We start from the raw sequence: 14935 nt of genomic DNA, 5'->3' as shown, positions 1-14935 counted from the left end.
ATTTGTAATCGTGTTACAGTAACTCAACGGTCTGTCCGAACTACGTGTTGCCAGTACGGCAGCTCGATCTTTTCGGCTGAAACAAGAGTTGCAAGTGGCATGCTTAGAATGTACTGAAGCTGACGAGAGAGGGAAGAAGAGGAGTCCTGGTTGCCACACAAAGGCAACTGATATAAGAAAAAGGAGAATGGGCGGCACCCTATCTCTTAGGCCGACGTTCCCGTCTTCCCGTCGTACGTCTGCTGTTCAATAGCTTGGTCAAGGCCACCGCCTTACAACTCTGGCGCCGAAGATTCATGCACGAGCCTCTGTTTTTTGACGAGCCGCCGACTAAAACACTTGTACTTCTGCGTGGGGCGGAGCAAATACTTGGGGGCCAGAAGCTCTCCCGCAGTGGAACTCGACGCTCAGCCAAAGCACTGGCTGACTTTGCAATCTGGCCTGCAGGCTCTCAACACTTTACAAGACGGCAGACCTCGTCCCGCGTTTCGGCCTCTGATCTTTCTTGCAAGCACCGAATCGATTGGGCAAGCAGACACGAACGCGACACTAGGCCATCTTATACTTTAGGGGCGGGACGCCCACCGGGACGAGCGAATGACTCCCCTGTAACGCTCATAGGTTTGTCTCACAAGCTCTGCGAGCCGTGCCCTCTTCAAGCCACAACGACCGCAGTTCCCACCAGGCTCTAATTAAAAACCGCTGCCACAGTGCCGCTAACGGAGTCACCCCTGCTCGACGTAACACAATATGGCTCAAACCCTCAGCGTTAGAGATGGGGAATGCAGTACAGCTTGGACGCCCAAATATATGCTCCCCATGGCAGCCTCAGAACGTCGAAATGCGAATCTCTGGCCAGCCGTGCTTCTTGTACCCTGCCATCGGTGGTGTATTTTCTTTCTGCGAAACCACTCTTAATGATCAGGGCTCGGGACAATAGAAGAACAAAATGCTCCTTCTATCATTTCTAGCCTTTGCCGTGAGCTCGGCCAACGCGCAAAGTCAAGACAATATCTTCCTCAATCCGCCCACTAACGGCATCAACAATGACTTCACGCAAAATCCCACATACGTCCAAGGTTCCACCATCACGCTGCAGTGGGAGACGACGTACCCGTCGACCGACCTGGTGATTTGGCAGAATGGAAACCCAAACAGCCAGGTGTTGGAAGGTAAGAAATCCCTGTTTAACAGCCCGCCGGCCCCCCAACAGTAGAATCTTGCGTTGTGCTGACAATTTCGACCGCACACAGGAGGGATCACGGCAACGACTCTGAGCTGGACCGTAGGGACGGGGGAGAGCCCGCCCTTCGACCTCAGCAAAGGCAACGTCTTTTTCTTTCAAATGTACAATTCGTCAACGTCCACGTTCTTCAGCAGCCACTATTTCAACGTCAGCGACCCGTCGCTGGCTTCGGCCACATCATCCACAGCTTCCTCGAGTACCACCTCACCACCTGCAACTTCCCCGACACACGAACCGACGTCGTCGTCGCAGAGTGACTCATCCAAAGCTACCCCAGCGACTACATCCATAGCGACGACCATGCCGGCCGCCGCAGCTGATTCCTCTTCCAGCCATAGCAGCAACAAGCTTGGAGAAGGTCTGGGCATTGGCATCGGCTTATGTGTATTCCTCGTCCTGGTTGCCGGCCTGGCGTGGTACCTATTCCGACGCCGCGTTGCTAGATCGCGCGATCTGCTGAAGCCTGAGACCATGTCCACATATCCTGACGGCGGCATGGCCGACGAGTCCTACCCCGCACAATACAGGAGGTACGAGCTCGGCTCGACGGCGCCCGCAACACAAGCGGAGCTGGACGGCGGCAATATGAAGTTCGTATAATGCGTGCTCACCTCGCAAGGCTCGGGTGAGCGTGAATCCAAAACAAATTACCCTTCCCGACTCGTGGAGAGGGAGTGCAAGTCGGATGATGTCAGCGATTCGCGGTATATAGTAGGGGTGAAGGAAGGCTTGTTTGTATACATGTGATGAGATGGGACATGTGACTTTTTCCTTTTGATCGGACCCAGGCCGCCCAGGTGGATTTTGAGGTTCTCTTCACAACTTCAATGTTGGCCACTCTGTATGTCTGTATGCACACACCGTGACCTCCAGACTCGGGCCCTACGCCGGCCTCTTCAGTACTTACAGGTGTTTCCGGATCAATCGAGGGTTCTTGTATAGAATCCGCACGCTCCGTTCGAGTCGTCTTGCCTGACAGAAATAAAAGCTCTCAAGGCTCCAGTGTCTTTTCACAATGCGATGGCCAGGCTGGTATATTCCGTTCATGTATCACTTATTTTGCAAACCGTCCCATGTATTGAATCCCTTCGTCTATTTATGTTTTGTGTGTCGTGCTGTGTCGTGTGTTATACAAGACGGGTTACAATTCACTCTTGGGCCCGGAGCTGGCGCCCTCGGCGAACTTCACGGTCCAATCCACGCCGACACCCAACCCGGGACTCCTGACCACGGCCCAGGCGGCCTTGTTTCCAACGGCGCCGTGATAGCTCATTTCGACCTTCCGGTCGCCCTTCACACCGTCTTCCGACACCGTGAGCTCCCCGGTCGACGATGACCATGCGGCGGGCGCGTTGACCACGATGATCTTCTCGATCTTCACCTCCTTCATGGCCTTCAGATACGCGGCGGTCTTTGTACCTTTCGTGCCAAGATCGCTGCTTCGAAGCACTCCCTCCGCAAAGGAGAATTTGCGGTGGATGTACGCTCCTTGCTGGTACTCAAACGTCTCTCCGTCATCCACATACAGCGTGCCGTCCGCCTTCTCGCCGTGCTTGTCCAAAACAACAACGAGAGTGTATGGGTCCCACTTCATCAGCCCAGAACTCTTCCTCGGTCTGTCTTTCCGGGGAATTATATGGCCACCTTGCATGAGCAAGGGGATCTTGTCCAACGGTGCGTCGACCTTGTGCGTTCGGGAACCACCAACGTATGTCGTGTAGTCAAAGTAGTCGTAGTAATTCTCGTCGTCCGACAAGTAGATCTCCACGCTTTCTCCTCCTTCGACGGTGACGGGTTTGACCAACAAGCCGGTGGAGCCGAGATACATCTGATCGTCGATATCGAAGCCTTTTTCATCCGATGGATGCACGAAATACTGGGCTCGCACAATGGGGTGTCCTTCCGTCGCAGCTTCGTGGAAAGCTGTGTACCATGCCGGCAGGAGCGAATAACGAAGTCGCAAGGCCTGGGTCATGATACCGGTGTATGGCTCCCCTAGCATATAGGGCTCACGCCTTCGAGTGTCAATGTGCGCATGACCACGCATGAACGGATAGAATGCACCGGCCTGATACCACCTCGTCTGCAATTCTTTGCTGGGGTTACCGAAGAATCCACCCACGTCGGCACCAGCGAAGGGAAATCCGCCCACACCCTGGTTGAGAATCATGGGGATCGAGGCGGCAAGGTGTTCCCAGTTTGCCTGGTTGTCACCGGTCCACATCGCCGCAGATCTCTGAGAACCTGCATAAAACGATCGAGTGAGTACGAACGGCCGTCGAACCTCGCCCTTTTTGCGTTCCAAAAGAGCGTGGTAGGTGGCGTTGTGGAAGGTCATGCCGTTGATATTGTGCAGGTCACGATGTTCCCAGTTGCCGTGGTGCAAGTTGTCTCGTGGCATAGTAATCTCTGGTCCGTTGAAAACAGATGGCTCATTCATGTCGTTCCACAGCCAGACGTTCGACTGCGTGCCTTTGAAACGATCGAATGTGAATAGCGACTTCCACCAAGCTCTTGCCGCAGGATTGAAAGCATCGATCCAATGAGAGCTCCCTGGCCAGCACCACCCTTCAAAAATGTTGTTGTCCTTGTTCTTGACGGCCAAGTCTTTGCTCTTGAGTTCGTCCACGACAAAGTATCCCTCCTTGTTCTTGATGTGTGGGTCGATGATGACGACTAGCTTGCGTTGAGTCTCATCAAGTTGCTTTTCCATGGATATGGGATCTGGGAAGTTCAATGGATCCCAGGTGAAGTATTTCTTGTCGTCTGTATATTCAATGTCCAGCCAGATGACATCGTAGGGGATATTGAACTTGTCGAATTTCCGGTCGACGTCCTTCACGTCCTCATCGCTCACATAGTTCCACCTACATTGGTGGTAGGCGATGGCAAACGAGGCGGGCATTGCGGTGTAGCCAGTCAGCTCCCCATATGATTTGGAGACATCTTGAGGCGTCGGGCCAAGCATGACGAACACGTCCAGAAGACCGCTTTCAGACATCCAGTGCGTATGTGTATCGACGACGCCGCCCGTCAGACCCAGCGTCAACGGGTTTGTGTCATGTTTCGACTTGACGATATCCACCCAGGTCTCCGCAGCATTCAGCCAGAAGACACCAATCGTGGAGCCCTTTCTGTGAGCATGCATGAAGGGTATGGATCCGTATAGTGTCATAGGAGAGTCGAGTTCGTATTCAAAGACGTCACTGTTGTACATTCGGTACGGCTGGTCGTAGTTTCCCTCTCCTCCACGGGTCTCCTTCAGTGATAAAGGCCCAGCATGCTCCGGGAGACCATACACGTGCCCGTATCCGGGAAAGGTAATGTCCATTGCAACACTTTCCGGCCCTTTGGGCTTCGAGTCAGTATTGCCTCCGAAAGTCTCGTCCCACCAAGTGCTTTCGTCTTCCGTGGGCTCCGTGGGCTGTGCTTCGGTACTGTTCTCGTCCACCGCAGGTTTCTCAACCTTTGGCCGCCAATGTTCGACGTTCAAAAATCCCCGGCCGTTGAGCACCACATGTTTCTCTTCACCAGACCAGAACTCGATCCCAAAAGGAGCGTGTCGAATAGTGGCCTTGAAGTGACCGCTTGGACCCCACGATACTTCTGTAACATCCTTCGACGCCTTTTTCATCGAAGCTGTCATCTGAGGTTGGAGACCGGCTCCAGTCAGGGCCCATGCAGCAGCCTCATTGTATCTCTCCTTTCTGGCGGCGCTGCCATGCCGCAGCTCGATCTCACCCTTCCTTCTCTTTTCCTCGTCGATGGTGACTCGTACATTGCCGCGGTCAAGGAAGGTTATCGTCAGGGGGAGTTTTACGGCGTCGCCGTCGACCAGCGATTTGATGACAGAACCGTCCAAGCGGCCATCTTTGAACTTAATCGAGGTGCCATCCAGCTGATAGGGAGAGGATTCAGGGTTGCCCTTCTCTGTCATGGAATCTGCAAGAGCTCTGTTTCTTTTACAGAAGCCAGACTGGTCACAACGCTTGAAATCGTGGTGTTTGACCATCACTGCGATCTCTTAGCATCTACCGTATCCATCGAGTTGATTTAACATTGGAGCACTTGCCTGCAGGAGAGACGAAGAACAAAAGGAGCAGAATTGAGAGGCAGGAGATCGACCATGACGGTGTCCTCCTGGAAGACCGAGCCATGGTTAGAACAGGGACTTGGAAAAGGGCCCTGCCTCGCAAAGATAGCTGAGCAGCGGCTGGCTTGCACCTGGTCGTGAGATACTGTGCTGCCAACAAGTAAATGTGTCCTATACCGCCTGTGGCATCAACTACAATAGGCCCGAGATGTGCCCGGGATTGGCTTAGCTTCGCCTAAAGTTCCTCTCATTAAACGGGCCCCTGCATTGGCCTAGTGGCCGCAAGCTCTGCCCCTCCAAACATCACCACCTTGCTCCCCCACTTGGATCGAACAAAATATTTTTGCCCATTCTCTCTTGTGTTGACCGTAGTTGTCTTTCTCTTAGCACTCTTACATTCATCCTGCGCATCTTGTTTGTCCAAACAGTCCTGAACTATCAATCAAAATGTCTTCCAGCGAGCAGACGTGAGCACACTCCACGCCTGCGTTGTGGCACAAGTCGGATACTGACACGTTGGGCAGCTTCATTGCCGTCAAGCCCGATGGCGTTCAGGTATGAATCCTTCCTCCTTCACCCAAACAACCCTCGACGCTAACAACAACGACCAGCGTGGCCTTGTTGGCGATATCGTAAGCCGATTCGAGAAGCGCGGGTGAGCGAGGTCCTCCCACTTGAATACCGAAGTGAGACTAAAGGGCGGTGAAGATACAAATTGGTCGCCATCAAGATGGTGTCTCCTTCCAAGGAGCACCTCGAGAAGCACTACGAAGACCTCTCCGACAAGCCGTTTTTCAAGGGCCTCGTCACATGTATGGAAGGGTCTCTACGAGCGTTCATTGAATGAGCCAGCTGACAGAAAATTGCAGACATGTTGAGCGGTCCCATTGTCGCTATGGTCTGGGAAGGCCGCGATGCTTGCAAGACTGGTCGATGTAAGTTGCTTGACGAGATCTCATTTCAAGAGGCATGATGCTGATAGCTGATGCAAGCCATCCTCGGTGCCACCAACCCTCTCGCGTCTGCTCCAGGAACTATTCGAGGTGATTACGCCATCGACGTTGGTCGCAATGTCTGCCACGGCTCCGATGGTGTCGAGAGCGCTAAGAAGGAGATTGCGTTGTGGTTCAAGCCTGAGGAAGTCCAGAGCTGGAAGTCTGCCCAGCACGACTGGATCTACGAGAAGGCATGAACACAGTCGTGATGACACACCAGCAAACCGCGGGTTGCACCTAGCAGGAGCATCTTGGATAGGGTGCCTACTGCAGTGTCAGCCTTGATAATGAAGTCCGAGCCAAGTTACAAGAGATAGACTTACCGGAGTGGAGAAATGACACAAATGACGATTGCGTACGGTGTCCGATCACTTCGTTCACTTCTGTTCAGATGTCACGGGCCACGAAATCCTGCTTGATAGACATCATGTCTTCGGTCTTCGAAATAGTGACTTGGTGGCATTTCCGATCGGAATGACGGCGATCCGCGCAAACCATGGCGAGCCCCAAACGCTGACGAGAATACGCAAGGGCAACAGCGCTTTCACCAGTGTATATGCTGTCGCGAACTCGACCACCCATCGTGTGGCATTTTCTCCTCGATTGAACCACCTTGAGGTTGTTTCTTTGTGACTTCCCAGGCGTCCAGCATTCCCTTTCTTTGTCTCCTCTTCAACCTGCCTCTCGTCTATTTCATCGATCCAGCCTTTCTTCCGAAAGTATCGCGCAAATTTCTCCACGCTTGCAGAGATCCAAGCCCCTTCGGCAAAGTAAGGAGGGAGCCAGTGCCAGTAATGAAAGGCTCCGGCGAGCCCGAATAATGGGACCACCGCAGTGAGTTCATGAAGAATAATGAATGCTGTAATGTGCGACACTGGGGCTTGTCGCAACCCAGTAAGTGTAGGTCGAAGGAAACGCGGGGAGCGTTCAATGAAACGATTGAAGCGGGTTCTGAGGGCAGCTTGGTCGTCTGGCTTGGGCTTCGGTGTTGGGGGTGTAGGAGGTTCTGCTTTGTGAGTCGACAGCCAACGCCTGATAAGAGGAATTCGAATTCTTGAGCCGACAGTACTGGCTAGTGTACGCCGCAGTATCATGATGGATGGCTTCACAGCATGCCAACTCTTTTGGAGGCAGACAACAAACATAGGATCCCAAGCAGGCATCCCTCCGTAACTGCGCCGTCGTCCTCGCAGACAGTAATGCGCCACCGTATTTCAGACGGCGGATCATAACGACATCTGACGTTGGATCTCTGGCTGTTATCGTCCCAGACCTCTTGAACGCTGGTATTGCTGTCGCCAGGACCTCGACAGCTCCGCCAATCTGTCGCAGGCAGCTTAAATCGATCTCTAATATGTCTACGTAAGCCAATACGTGGGTAAATAGGCTGCACAGCACGGCAGCTACTTCTAGCGGGCTCGCTGTCATCAGGCTGAAGCCATTCATGTTATATATATTCAAGCCGCACCAGGACCACGGCGGCTGGGGTCACCACGACCTAGACTGAACGCGACTCGACAATTCTGGCTTCACCATACTTGAGCCTTGTTGGAGCCTTGGAATAAATCTCCCCGTCATGGATCAGCTTGCTCCCGAATTGGTGGACCATCTCTGCCTCTTTTTGGACAGACCATCCCTTTGCTCCTTCCGCCTCACTTGCAGGGCCTTTGCTGCCATAGCTGAAGAACATCTCTTTCGCGACTTCGAGTTTCGTCTGTATCCCAACCACCATAGACTGTATCAGCTGGAGCAGCTGGCGGCAAGGCCCTCGATAGCATCCCGACTACGCTGTGTCTCCTTCGAATCTGGTATTCAGCTAGAATATGCCGACTATCGATATTGGCAGGCCGGAGAATATCACGATAAGCAGATCGTCTGGGAGCGAAGCCTTGTCGGAGCCAGCAGGGACGAGTACACCCAGTTTCACGAGCGTCTTCAAGCCAGGTTCACCACGGACCTAGGTCGTCGTTATGATCTCTACCGTTGGCATCTCGATCAACAAGCAGCATCCATGGCCGAATCACGCGTGAGAAATGTCCTGATGCGTACGATGGGCACGCTCAAGCAGTCGAGCCCCAACTTGCGACTCAAACTGATAATGGCCGAGCCTCAGATCAGACTGGAAGACCTGGAGGCATTCGATCCTGAGAAGTACGCCAGCGACAAACCCTATGATCCCGATCCGCGTCGGAGAGTTGCTAATCGCCGCCAACACTGCCTGGATCATTTTATCCATTTTCTGCAGGCGGCCAACCTCTCGGGCTGTGAAGTAGCTAACCTCACGGCCATCGATATCCCACAGCAACTTCTCGCCGTCGGTACTATTCATGGCTCTCAAGTATTGGAGGAGACCTTCCAGGGGCTGAAGGCCCTTACCATGAAAATCAGCACTTTCCCTCACAGTGACTGGCTTTCTCGAAGTGGAACTGGGGAAATCTACTTCGCCGGGAGAAATCTGGCGGCAACAAGGCTCAGGATGTTGTTGAATCATACCTCCGAGCTGGAGCACTTGGCCCTAGAATTCCCCCCAGGACAAGAGTCTGAGTACTCATTTGATTTTTTCGATAGGACGAACATCGACCGTTTCCCCCGGCTGTGGCTACCGCATCTCAAGTCTCTTTCACTCTGTCTTTTCAGATGTACTTGGGAAGACTTGGCGGCTCTCCTGGGTGAGGGTAAAAATCTCAATTCAGTGGTGATGAAGAACTGTCGGCTTGAGACCGGCTCATTGATAGATGTGCTTGAGCATCTTCGCAGGAAACGCCTTCGGAGGGTTGAGTTGCTTGGGACCTGGTACGTGGATGTAAGTGACCTCGAACCTGGCACAGACTCGAAGGTGTTTTGTGCCGACTGCCTTTGTCCTTGAACACCACCTCTTCACGCTAACAATGGATCAGGCGGACTGCGGTGAATGGCATTCTCACAGTGAAGAAGATTTCACAAGTTGCTTTGCTGCCACCTCGTACGAGGGCCCGTACGCCCATACCGGCATGCGGTCCAAGATAGACGCGTTCCTCAATGGCAGAGGAGAATGTCCCCTGCCACGATGGACCACAGAAGATGATCCTCCTCAATCGTGGGAAAACGAATCTGACACGAGCTGGCACTTCATTCCGGGACAGCCTCATCACTAGGCATGTGCACAGTCAATATTCACTTCCCTTCAGACAGTACCGGACGCGACGTGACGCGACGCAGATCAAACAAATACGAGCTCACACTGTTCTCCCAGTTTGATTTTCTCTTGTATATACCTGTGTTCACAGAACTCCCCACCGTCATTGGTGCTCGCTCGTCGCTGCACATCTCGCCGACCTCGCCGAGCGGCCGCTACTGTGGGTCTACACCACTATCACCCCCCCGGCACCTTCGCGGATTATTCAACTGCCTGACTTGGTTGGCTCGAGTCATCCAGGTGCTCTAGCACAGTGGCTCTCTGTGCCATCCACCATGCCTCGACTTTGCCGTGGGTTCATTGCCTTCAGCTTTTTGGGAAACTGCTGGTGAAATGAGACAAGCTAACCAAAACGCAACAGGGGTCCCACAGCCTCGTGACGCGCAGTCTTGTCGGACTAGCCACAGCACGGCCGCAACCGATCAGCCGACCCTCGCGAGAAGTACCTGCGCCGCGGAAGAAGTGGCGGAAACCCAGACTCTTGACCGACCGACCCACACCTCTATTGGAGAGTCCCCAGACAGAGACGATAGCGGAAGTGTCTACCGACCAGAGCGACTGCGCTATCCAATCTTCGAGGTCCAGCTAGGCACGTACCGAATCAACTATTTATCTAAGCCGATGACGGAACAAGAAATGCAGCGCAAGATGCCCCTGCTCAAACTATCCGTGTTCTTGTACCACCTGGGCTTCGCGGCGCTAGTAGTCTATCTGCTACTGCTTCTCCGCTCGTTCGTCTAGTGGCAGACGCGAGGCGTATTAGTGACAAATAGGAGGAACTCTTCTAAGCTGCTTAACAAGAACCGAGCCAGGCCGGAGATGCGGCCCTAGTTGCATCACCGACCAAAAGGCGAATTGTCCGTCGAAAGCCATCCGATAAAGCAGCAACACCCTTAGCTGTTTCTCCGAGTCTTATAGGGCTGCAAAACAACTTGGTGCTGACAGCCCCATGCAATCCTGACTCAACATCAAGCCTTCCCAATTTCAGCACCCTCGCCTATAGCCCGGCCAATCATCTCTTGGAATTCCCAAGCTGTCTGTGTGCCAGAAACCAAAGGGAGAAGCGGAGGGCCTGACGTGCCAGTAAACTCTGGTTTTGCTCTATAAAGAGCCGATAGTCTATGTCGATACTCCTTTCAAAAACACAATCTCCCTCTCTTTTTGCACAAAGAAGTGAATTCGACCCTGACCACAGAAAACCATGCTTGGCCTCCGATTACATTGGACACATTGACAGCTGTAAGCCTAGCCCTTCGCGGACCCGAGCCCGCGTGATGCCATAATCAGGTCGAGTCTAATTATCCAGTCCAGACATATTGTGACACCACCTGTCCCTTTCGAACATACGTCTTGAGGCGAGACAAGCATACCGAATCTCGCTCTGCTGCCGGCTCTCAGAGTTGTGGAATCTCGCTTGATCGTGCCAGACACTCCGCACTTCTGATTTGTCGCAATCGGGTGAATTGAGACCTTGGGAGCGGTGGTGCGGCACCATCTAAGACTCGTATCAGCTCTCGTTTGATTACCCCTCTTGAAATCTGCAACATGTCAGACAAATCTTCGTCGCCGTCGCCGACCTGGCTGTCGAAGCTTAGGCGCTCTTCCCGTGAGTACCTTCATTCTTCCGAGACAAGTCCACCAATTGGGGAACCGGAGACTTCAATAACGAATGAACTTGATAGAAGTTCATTCGATCGATGATCAGACGAGGTTTTCAACTATTGGCTTCCCTTACACAGCACCAGACTCCTTCCCCTAGCTACCACGCCCACCAATGATAACTAACCTCTTGTACTTTGTCCTAGAATTTAAAACATCGGAGCAGACGAAACCATCCGACAGTGGCGATACCGAGACAGATGCCAAAGCCAGGCGACGTGAACAAGTTAGGCGTGCTCAAAGGTGAGGTACCATTTGATTATCATCCACCATCAATACTGGCCAGAGGCGACAGCCATACGACCACTACCTACCCCGGATCCAACATAATATGTCTAGTTTAGCTAACCATACCCGATCACGTCACCTGAAATAGGACGCATCGAGATCGAAAAGCCACATATGTCAAGACATTGGAAGCGGAAGTAGCCAAACTTCGAGCTCGCGATTCCGCGCAGGATGCCCAAATCCAAGCGTGCCGCAACACCATCCGCCGTCTCAAAGAACTGATCAGGTATCACAAGATTCCGTTGCCGTTGGATTTGGCATCAGATCCCCATATCCAAAGCCCACAGGCCACCATCGAGTTGCTCGGCTTTCCGGATTCTCGGACACAACAGATTCGTGCCCAGATGCCACCTGAAACCGACTCGGGATTTTTGGGTTTCGCCCCCGGGGCACAAAATATATTAACTTCCTCCGACCTCCCCTATGATACCCTGCATTCTGGCTCTACCACTTCTTCTAGCGATCTGTTTTCTGGATTGACCATCAGCGAGGCTCCCACTAGTCTCCACGCCCCCAGCATCTACTCACAAACTGCCAGCACTGCTCCCCCCGTGCCCCCAATTTCGACCTCGATGCATCACCCACAAGGCCTCGGCGCCACGCAGGTGGGAGTCGATTTCGTGCTTGCGCTGGAACACGTCTGTTTGGAACACCACGCTGCACACGCCACCACAGACGACGGCTCAGGTCACGAAATGATGCTCATGTCTCCGATCATGTGGCATTCCCCCGCTCGCTCCCAACCTGCCCGGCCTGCACAAACTGCCAGTTCAGCACACCCATCTGGGCCAACGACGGCAACCACGGAGTCTGGGCTACCGACGGGAACAAGGTGGAACGTTCCCGCGATGGAATTGGAAAAACTACTTGATTTCTCTGATAAACTGTCTCTGGATGGTGAGATCACGCCCGTAGAAGCGTGGCAGAGGGTCCGCCAGCATCCCAACTTTGGAGATTTAACGAGAGATGGGCTGGAAGCGCTAAAAGCGACCTTGTTGCCTGAGGTGCATTGTTACGGGTGAGCCACTTTGTCTATTCACAACCCTCTTTTTAACCCAACCATTCGCGGTCGGCTACACCTAAAAAACCAAAATATGGACGGTGTAAGGAATCTGCGTGCGGTCTGTTTGTTTGTTCCGGGAGGGGTGGAATGCCAAGGAGGAGAAACCGGAATAATGACTTGACTTGACTACATCTGTTGAAGCTCTTGATGGTTAATTCGTTTCGTGTCATTTCGATCCTAGCAGATTTGGCGCCGTCATCGACGAGGCCTATTTCGAGTCACTCCTGCATCAGGCGCTCGGCAACGGGACGGGGACAGGGCCGGGTGCGCTGTAAGATTGGAACGGAGCCACTGTCGCTCGGTCCTGGTCTCGTCTTCGTTTGTCTAGGGGATTGCATGTACCAGGGGAAACCAAAAAGGGGATGAAATGAGATCGTGTCATACGGACCATACAAAGGTAACTTTGCCTACCGACGCATCCGTCTCTCTCTCTCTCTCTCTCTTTCGTATGGCGTTTACAGTTCTGACCTTCTTTAGTGGCTTAGATTGGCTTCCACGGCACGACTGCCTGCTGAACTTTACTCAGCCTGTCGAGCACCGACAAGAAAGGGAGATCTAGGAGAATGGGACTGTACGTAGGTGGAGCTGGGGCTATCCGAAACTGCGGCAAGGCTGCAGACATGCTGCGCGGACGTTGTTGGTGTTGTGTGCGGCCCCCAACCCCCGGGGTCGTTTGATCACATCATCATCATCATCGTCGTCTTCGTTATTATGCCAGAGTACTAGCCGGTAGCTGTGTGGCTGGGGAGCTTATGGGTGATGTTTCGCCATGTCGGTCCGACCCACCTAAGGAATGGGAACGGATCACGCGCGTATTCGGTCGATCGACCATAGCTCCGGTGCAGAGGGGGCGTTTGAGGGTCGGGTATCTACCGGCTTGTGGGAATTGATTACACTATCAGACCATGTATCAGATGCAGACTACCTGAAAGTAGTATGCGGTTGTAGACTGCTCCGTGCAGATCACAGCAAAGCAACGGAAAGGACAGCACAGCACAGGACAGCGTACTGAATACGAGGTATATTCTATTCTTTTCAGGACGAGACCCATACAGTATATGACCTCCGCATCCTGGGCTTACGGGGTGTTGGGCCCTCGGCACGTGTGTGTCTGTCTCTTATGTATAGTTCTGGATACTCTTTCCATCGCCTTTCTTTTCTTTTGTTGAATTCTCCTGCGGTTAGCTACATAGTGAGACATCGCCGTCGTTGCCCTTTGTAGGGGTATCTTGGAACATGTATATATCCTCTTTTGCTCTACTTTGCATATACTATATGCCCATGATTGATTGCTGGCCAGGTACGTATGCTCAGATAGCTCTGCCTGGTCTGCCTTCACCGACAAGAAAAAGAAAGTCCCGCTGGGAAGGCAGTGGCTGCTCTTCTGCACAAGTTCCTCGTGTGGCACGGCCATGCACAGCACAGCAAAGCAAGGTAAGGAGGCAAAGGGAATGGCAAGATCGGTACGGACGGAAGTGAGGAGAGAAAGAAAGAAAGAAAGAAAGAGTGAGTCCTCAGAGGGCCTGTCATCTCTCATGTGCGTCAACTCTGTATGCGTGTCTAGATCTCCGTCCGTGCAATATCCATCCTCCTTCGAAAGCTATAGATATTACAGCCTGCCCTGATCAGTGATGCGTATATGGATGCATATACCCAGGAATAATACTCGAAAGGAGGTGCCAAGTATGGTAGGACCAAGAAAGGGGAAAACCAGTCTATCAGTCAGTCGGTTGGTCGGTCACTGCACTCAATCGATTCGTGAATGCTCCCTCACTCCATACTATATGGCACCTCACCTCACCTCACCTCTTCTCATCTCTTCTCTGCTTATGTCGCTTCAGTGGCTCATCCTGCTTCATCCCCGCTTGTCCTTCTTCGCACGTCTTGCCTCTCCTTTCCTTCTCCTCCTTCTCCTCTCCAGCCTCTCAGCTGTTCTTGTTCTCGGTCCCTTGTCTCCACCGATCCTCGCCATCATGAATGAGACCAATCACTATCTTTTCTATACGCCGGCATTGGTCACCGGACCCGAGGAGACCGAGGAAAAGGAGAAAATGAGAAGACCCAATCGCGAGGGGGACTTTCCCTGCCCTCCCTCTTCCCCTACCTACTTCCTACCATCTGTTATTGGTTGTTGCCTCTTCGGAAGCCTGGCATTCGATCTCGGGTTCCTTGCTTGCCCTTCTACCCAGGGGGAGGTATAGAGACTTACCCGAACAGGTCGAAAGGGCACGCACGGGAGAGCCACGTAAACTAAACAGACAGGCGATCCCATCCACCGCCACCACCACCACCACCACCACCACCATCACCATCACTTCGGCGATCTTCCCCCCTGGCGGGAACACGACTTCCCCGAAATCTCACGCCGCCCTTACGCTTCCAGATCCCTCGCCCCGCTGTGCCCTTTCTTACCTAC

General features: G+C 53.0%; 4 protein-coding genes across 4 annotated transcripts; 3 read left to right on the top strand and 1 right to left on the bottom strand.

The window, feature by feature from the left end:
- Positions 1–949: 949 nt before the first annotated feature.
- AYL99_08431 (hypothetical protein) lies at positions 950–1846 on the top strand (the record flags this gene model as incomplete). The annotated part of the gene is made up of 2 exons (XM_018839939.1): positions 950–1172; positions 1254–1846. The coding sequence occupies 2 exons, from the start codon at positions 950–952 to the stop codon at positions 1844–1846; spliced, it is 816 nt and encodes a 271-aa protein (XP_018691060.1).
- A 541-nt stretch (positions 1847–2387) lies between these two features.
- Positions 2388–5183, bottom strand: AYL99_08430 (hypothetical protein; the record flags this gene model as incomplete). Its single annotated transcript, XM_018839938.1, has 1 exon — positions 2388–5183. One exon carries the CDS (start codon positions 5181–5183, stop codon positions 2388–2390), a length of 2796 nt encoding a protein of 931 aa, XP_018691059.1.
- Positions 5184–5786: 603 nt separating this feature from the next.
- On the top strand, positions 5787–6531 carry AYL99_08429 (nucleoside diphosphate kinase; the record flags this gene model as incomplete). The annotated part of the gene is made up of 6 exons (XM_018839937.1): positions 5787–5806; positions 5864–5894; positions 5951–5994; positions 6048–6151; positions 6209–6274; positions 6332–6531. 6 exons carry the CDS (start codon positions 5787–5789, stop codon positions 6529–6531), a joined length of 465 nt encoding a protein of 154 aa, XP_018691058.1.
- A 1379-nt stretch (positions 6532–7910) lies between these two features.
- Positions 7911–12478, top strand: AYL99_08428 (hypothetical protein; the record flags this gene model as incomplete). The annotated part of the gene is made up of 5 exons (XM_018839936.1): positions 7911–9137; positions 9232–9410; positions 9506–9669; positions 9871–10240; positions 11545–12478. The coding sequence occupies 5 exons, from the start codon at positions 7911–7913 to the stop codon at positions 12476–12478; spliced, it is 2874 nt and encodes a 957-aa protein (XP_018691057.1).
- Positions 12479–14935: the final 2457 nt, after the last annotated feature.

This window comes from Fonsecaea erecta, assembly GCF_001651985.1.
Source record: "Fonsecaea erecta strain CBS 125763 chromosome Unknown Scaff7, whole genome shotgun sequence".
Taxonomy (NCBI): domain Eukaryota; kingdom Fungi; phylum Ascomycota; class Eurotiomycetes; order Chaetothyriales; family Herpotrichiellaceae; genus Fonsecaea; species Fonsecaea erecta.
The sequence above is the reverse complement of the archived record's forward strand: the minus strand, read 5'-3'. Positions and strand labels throughout refer to the sequence as shown.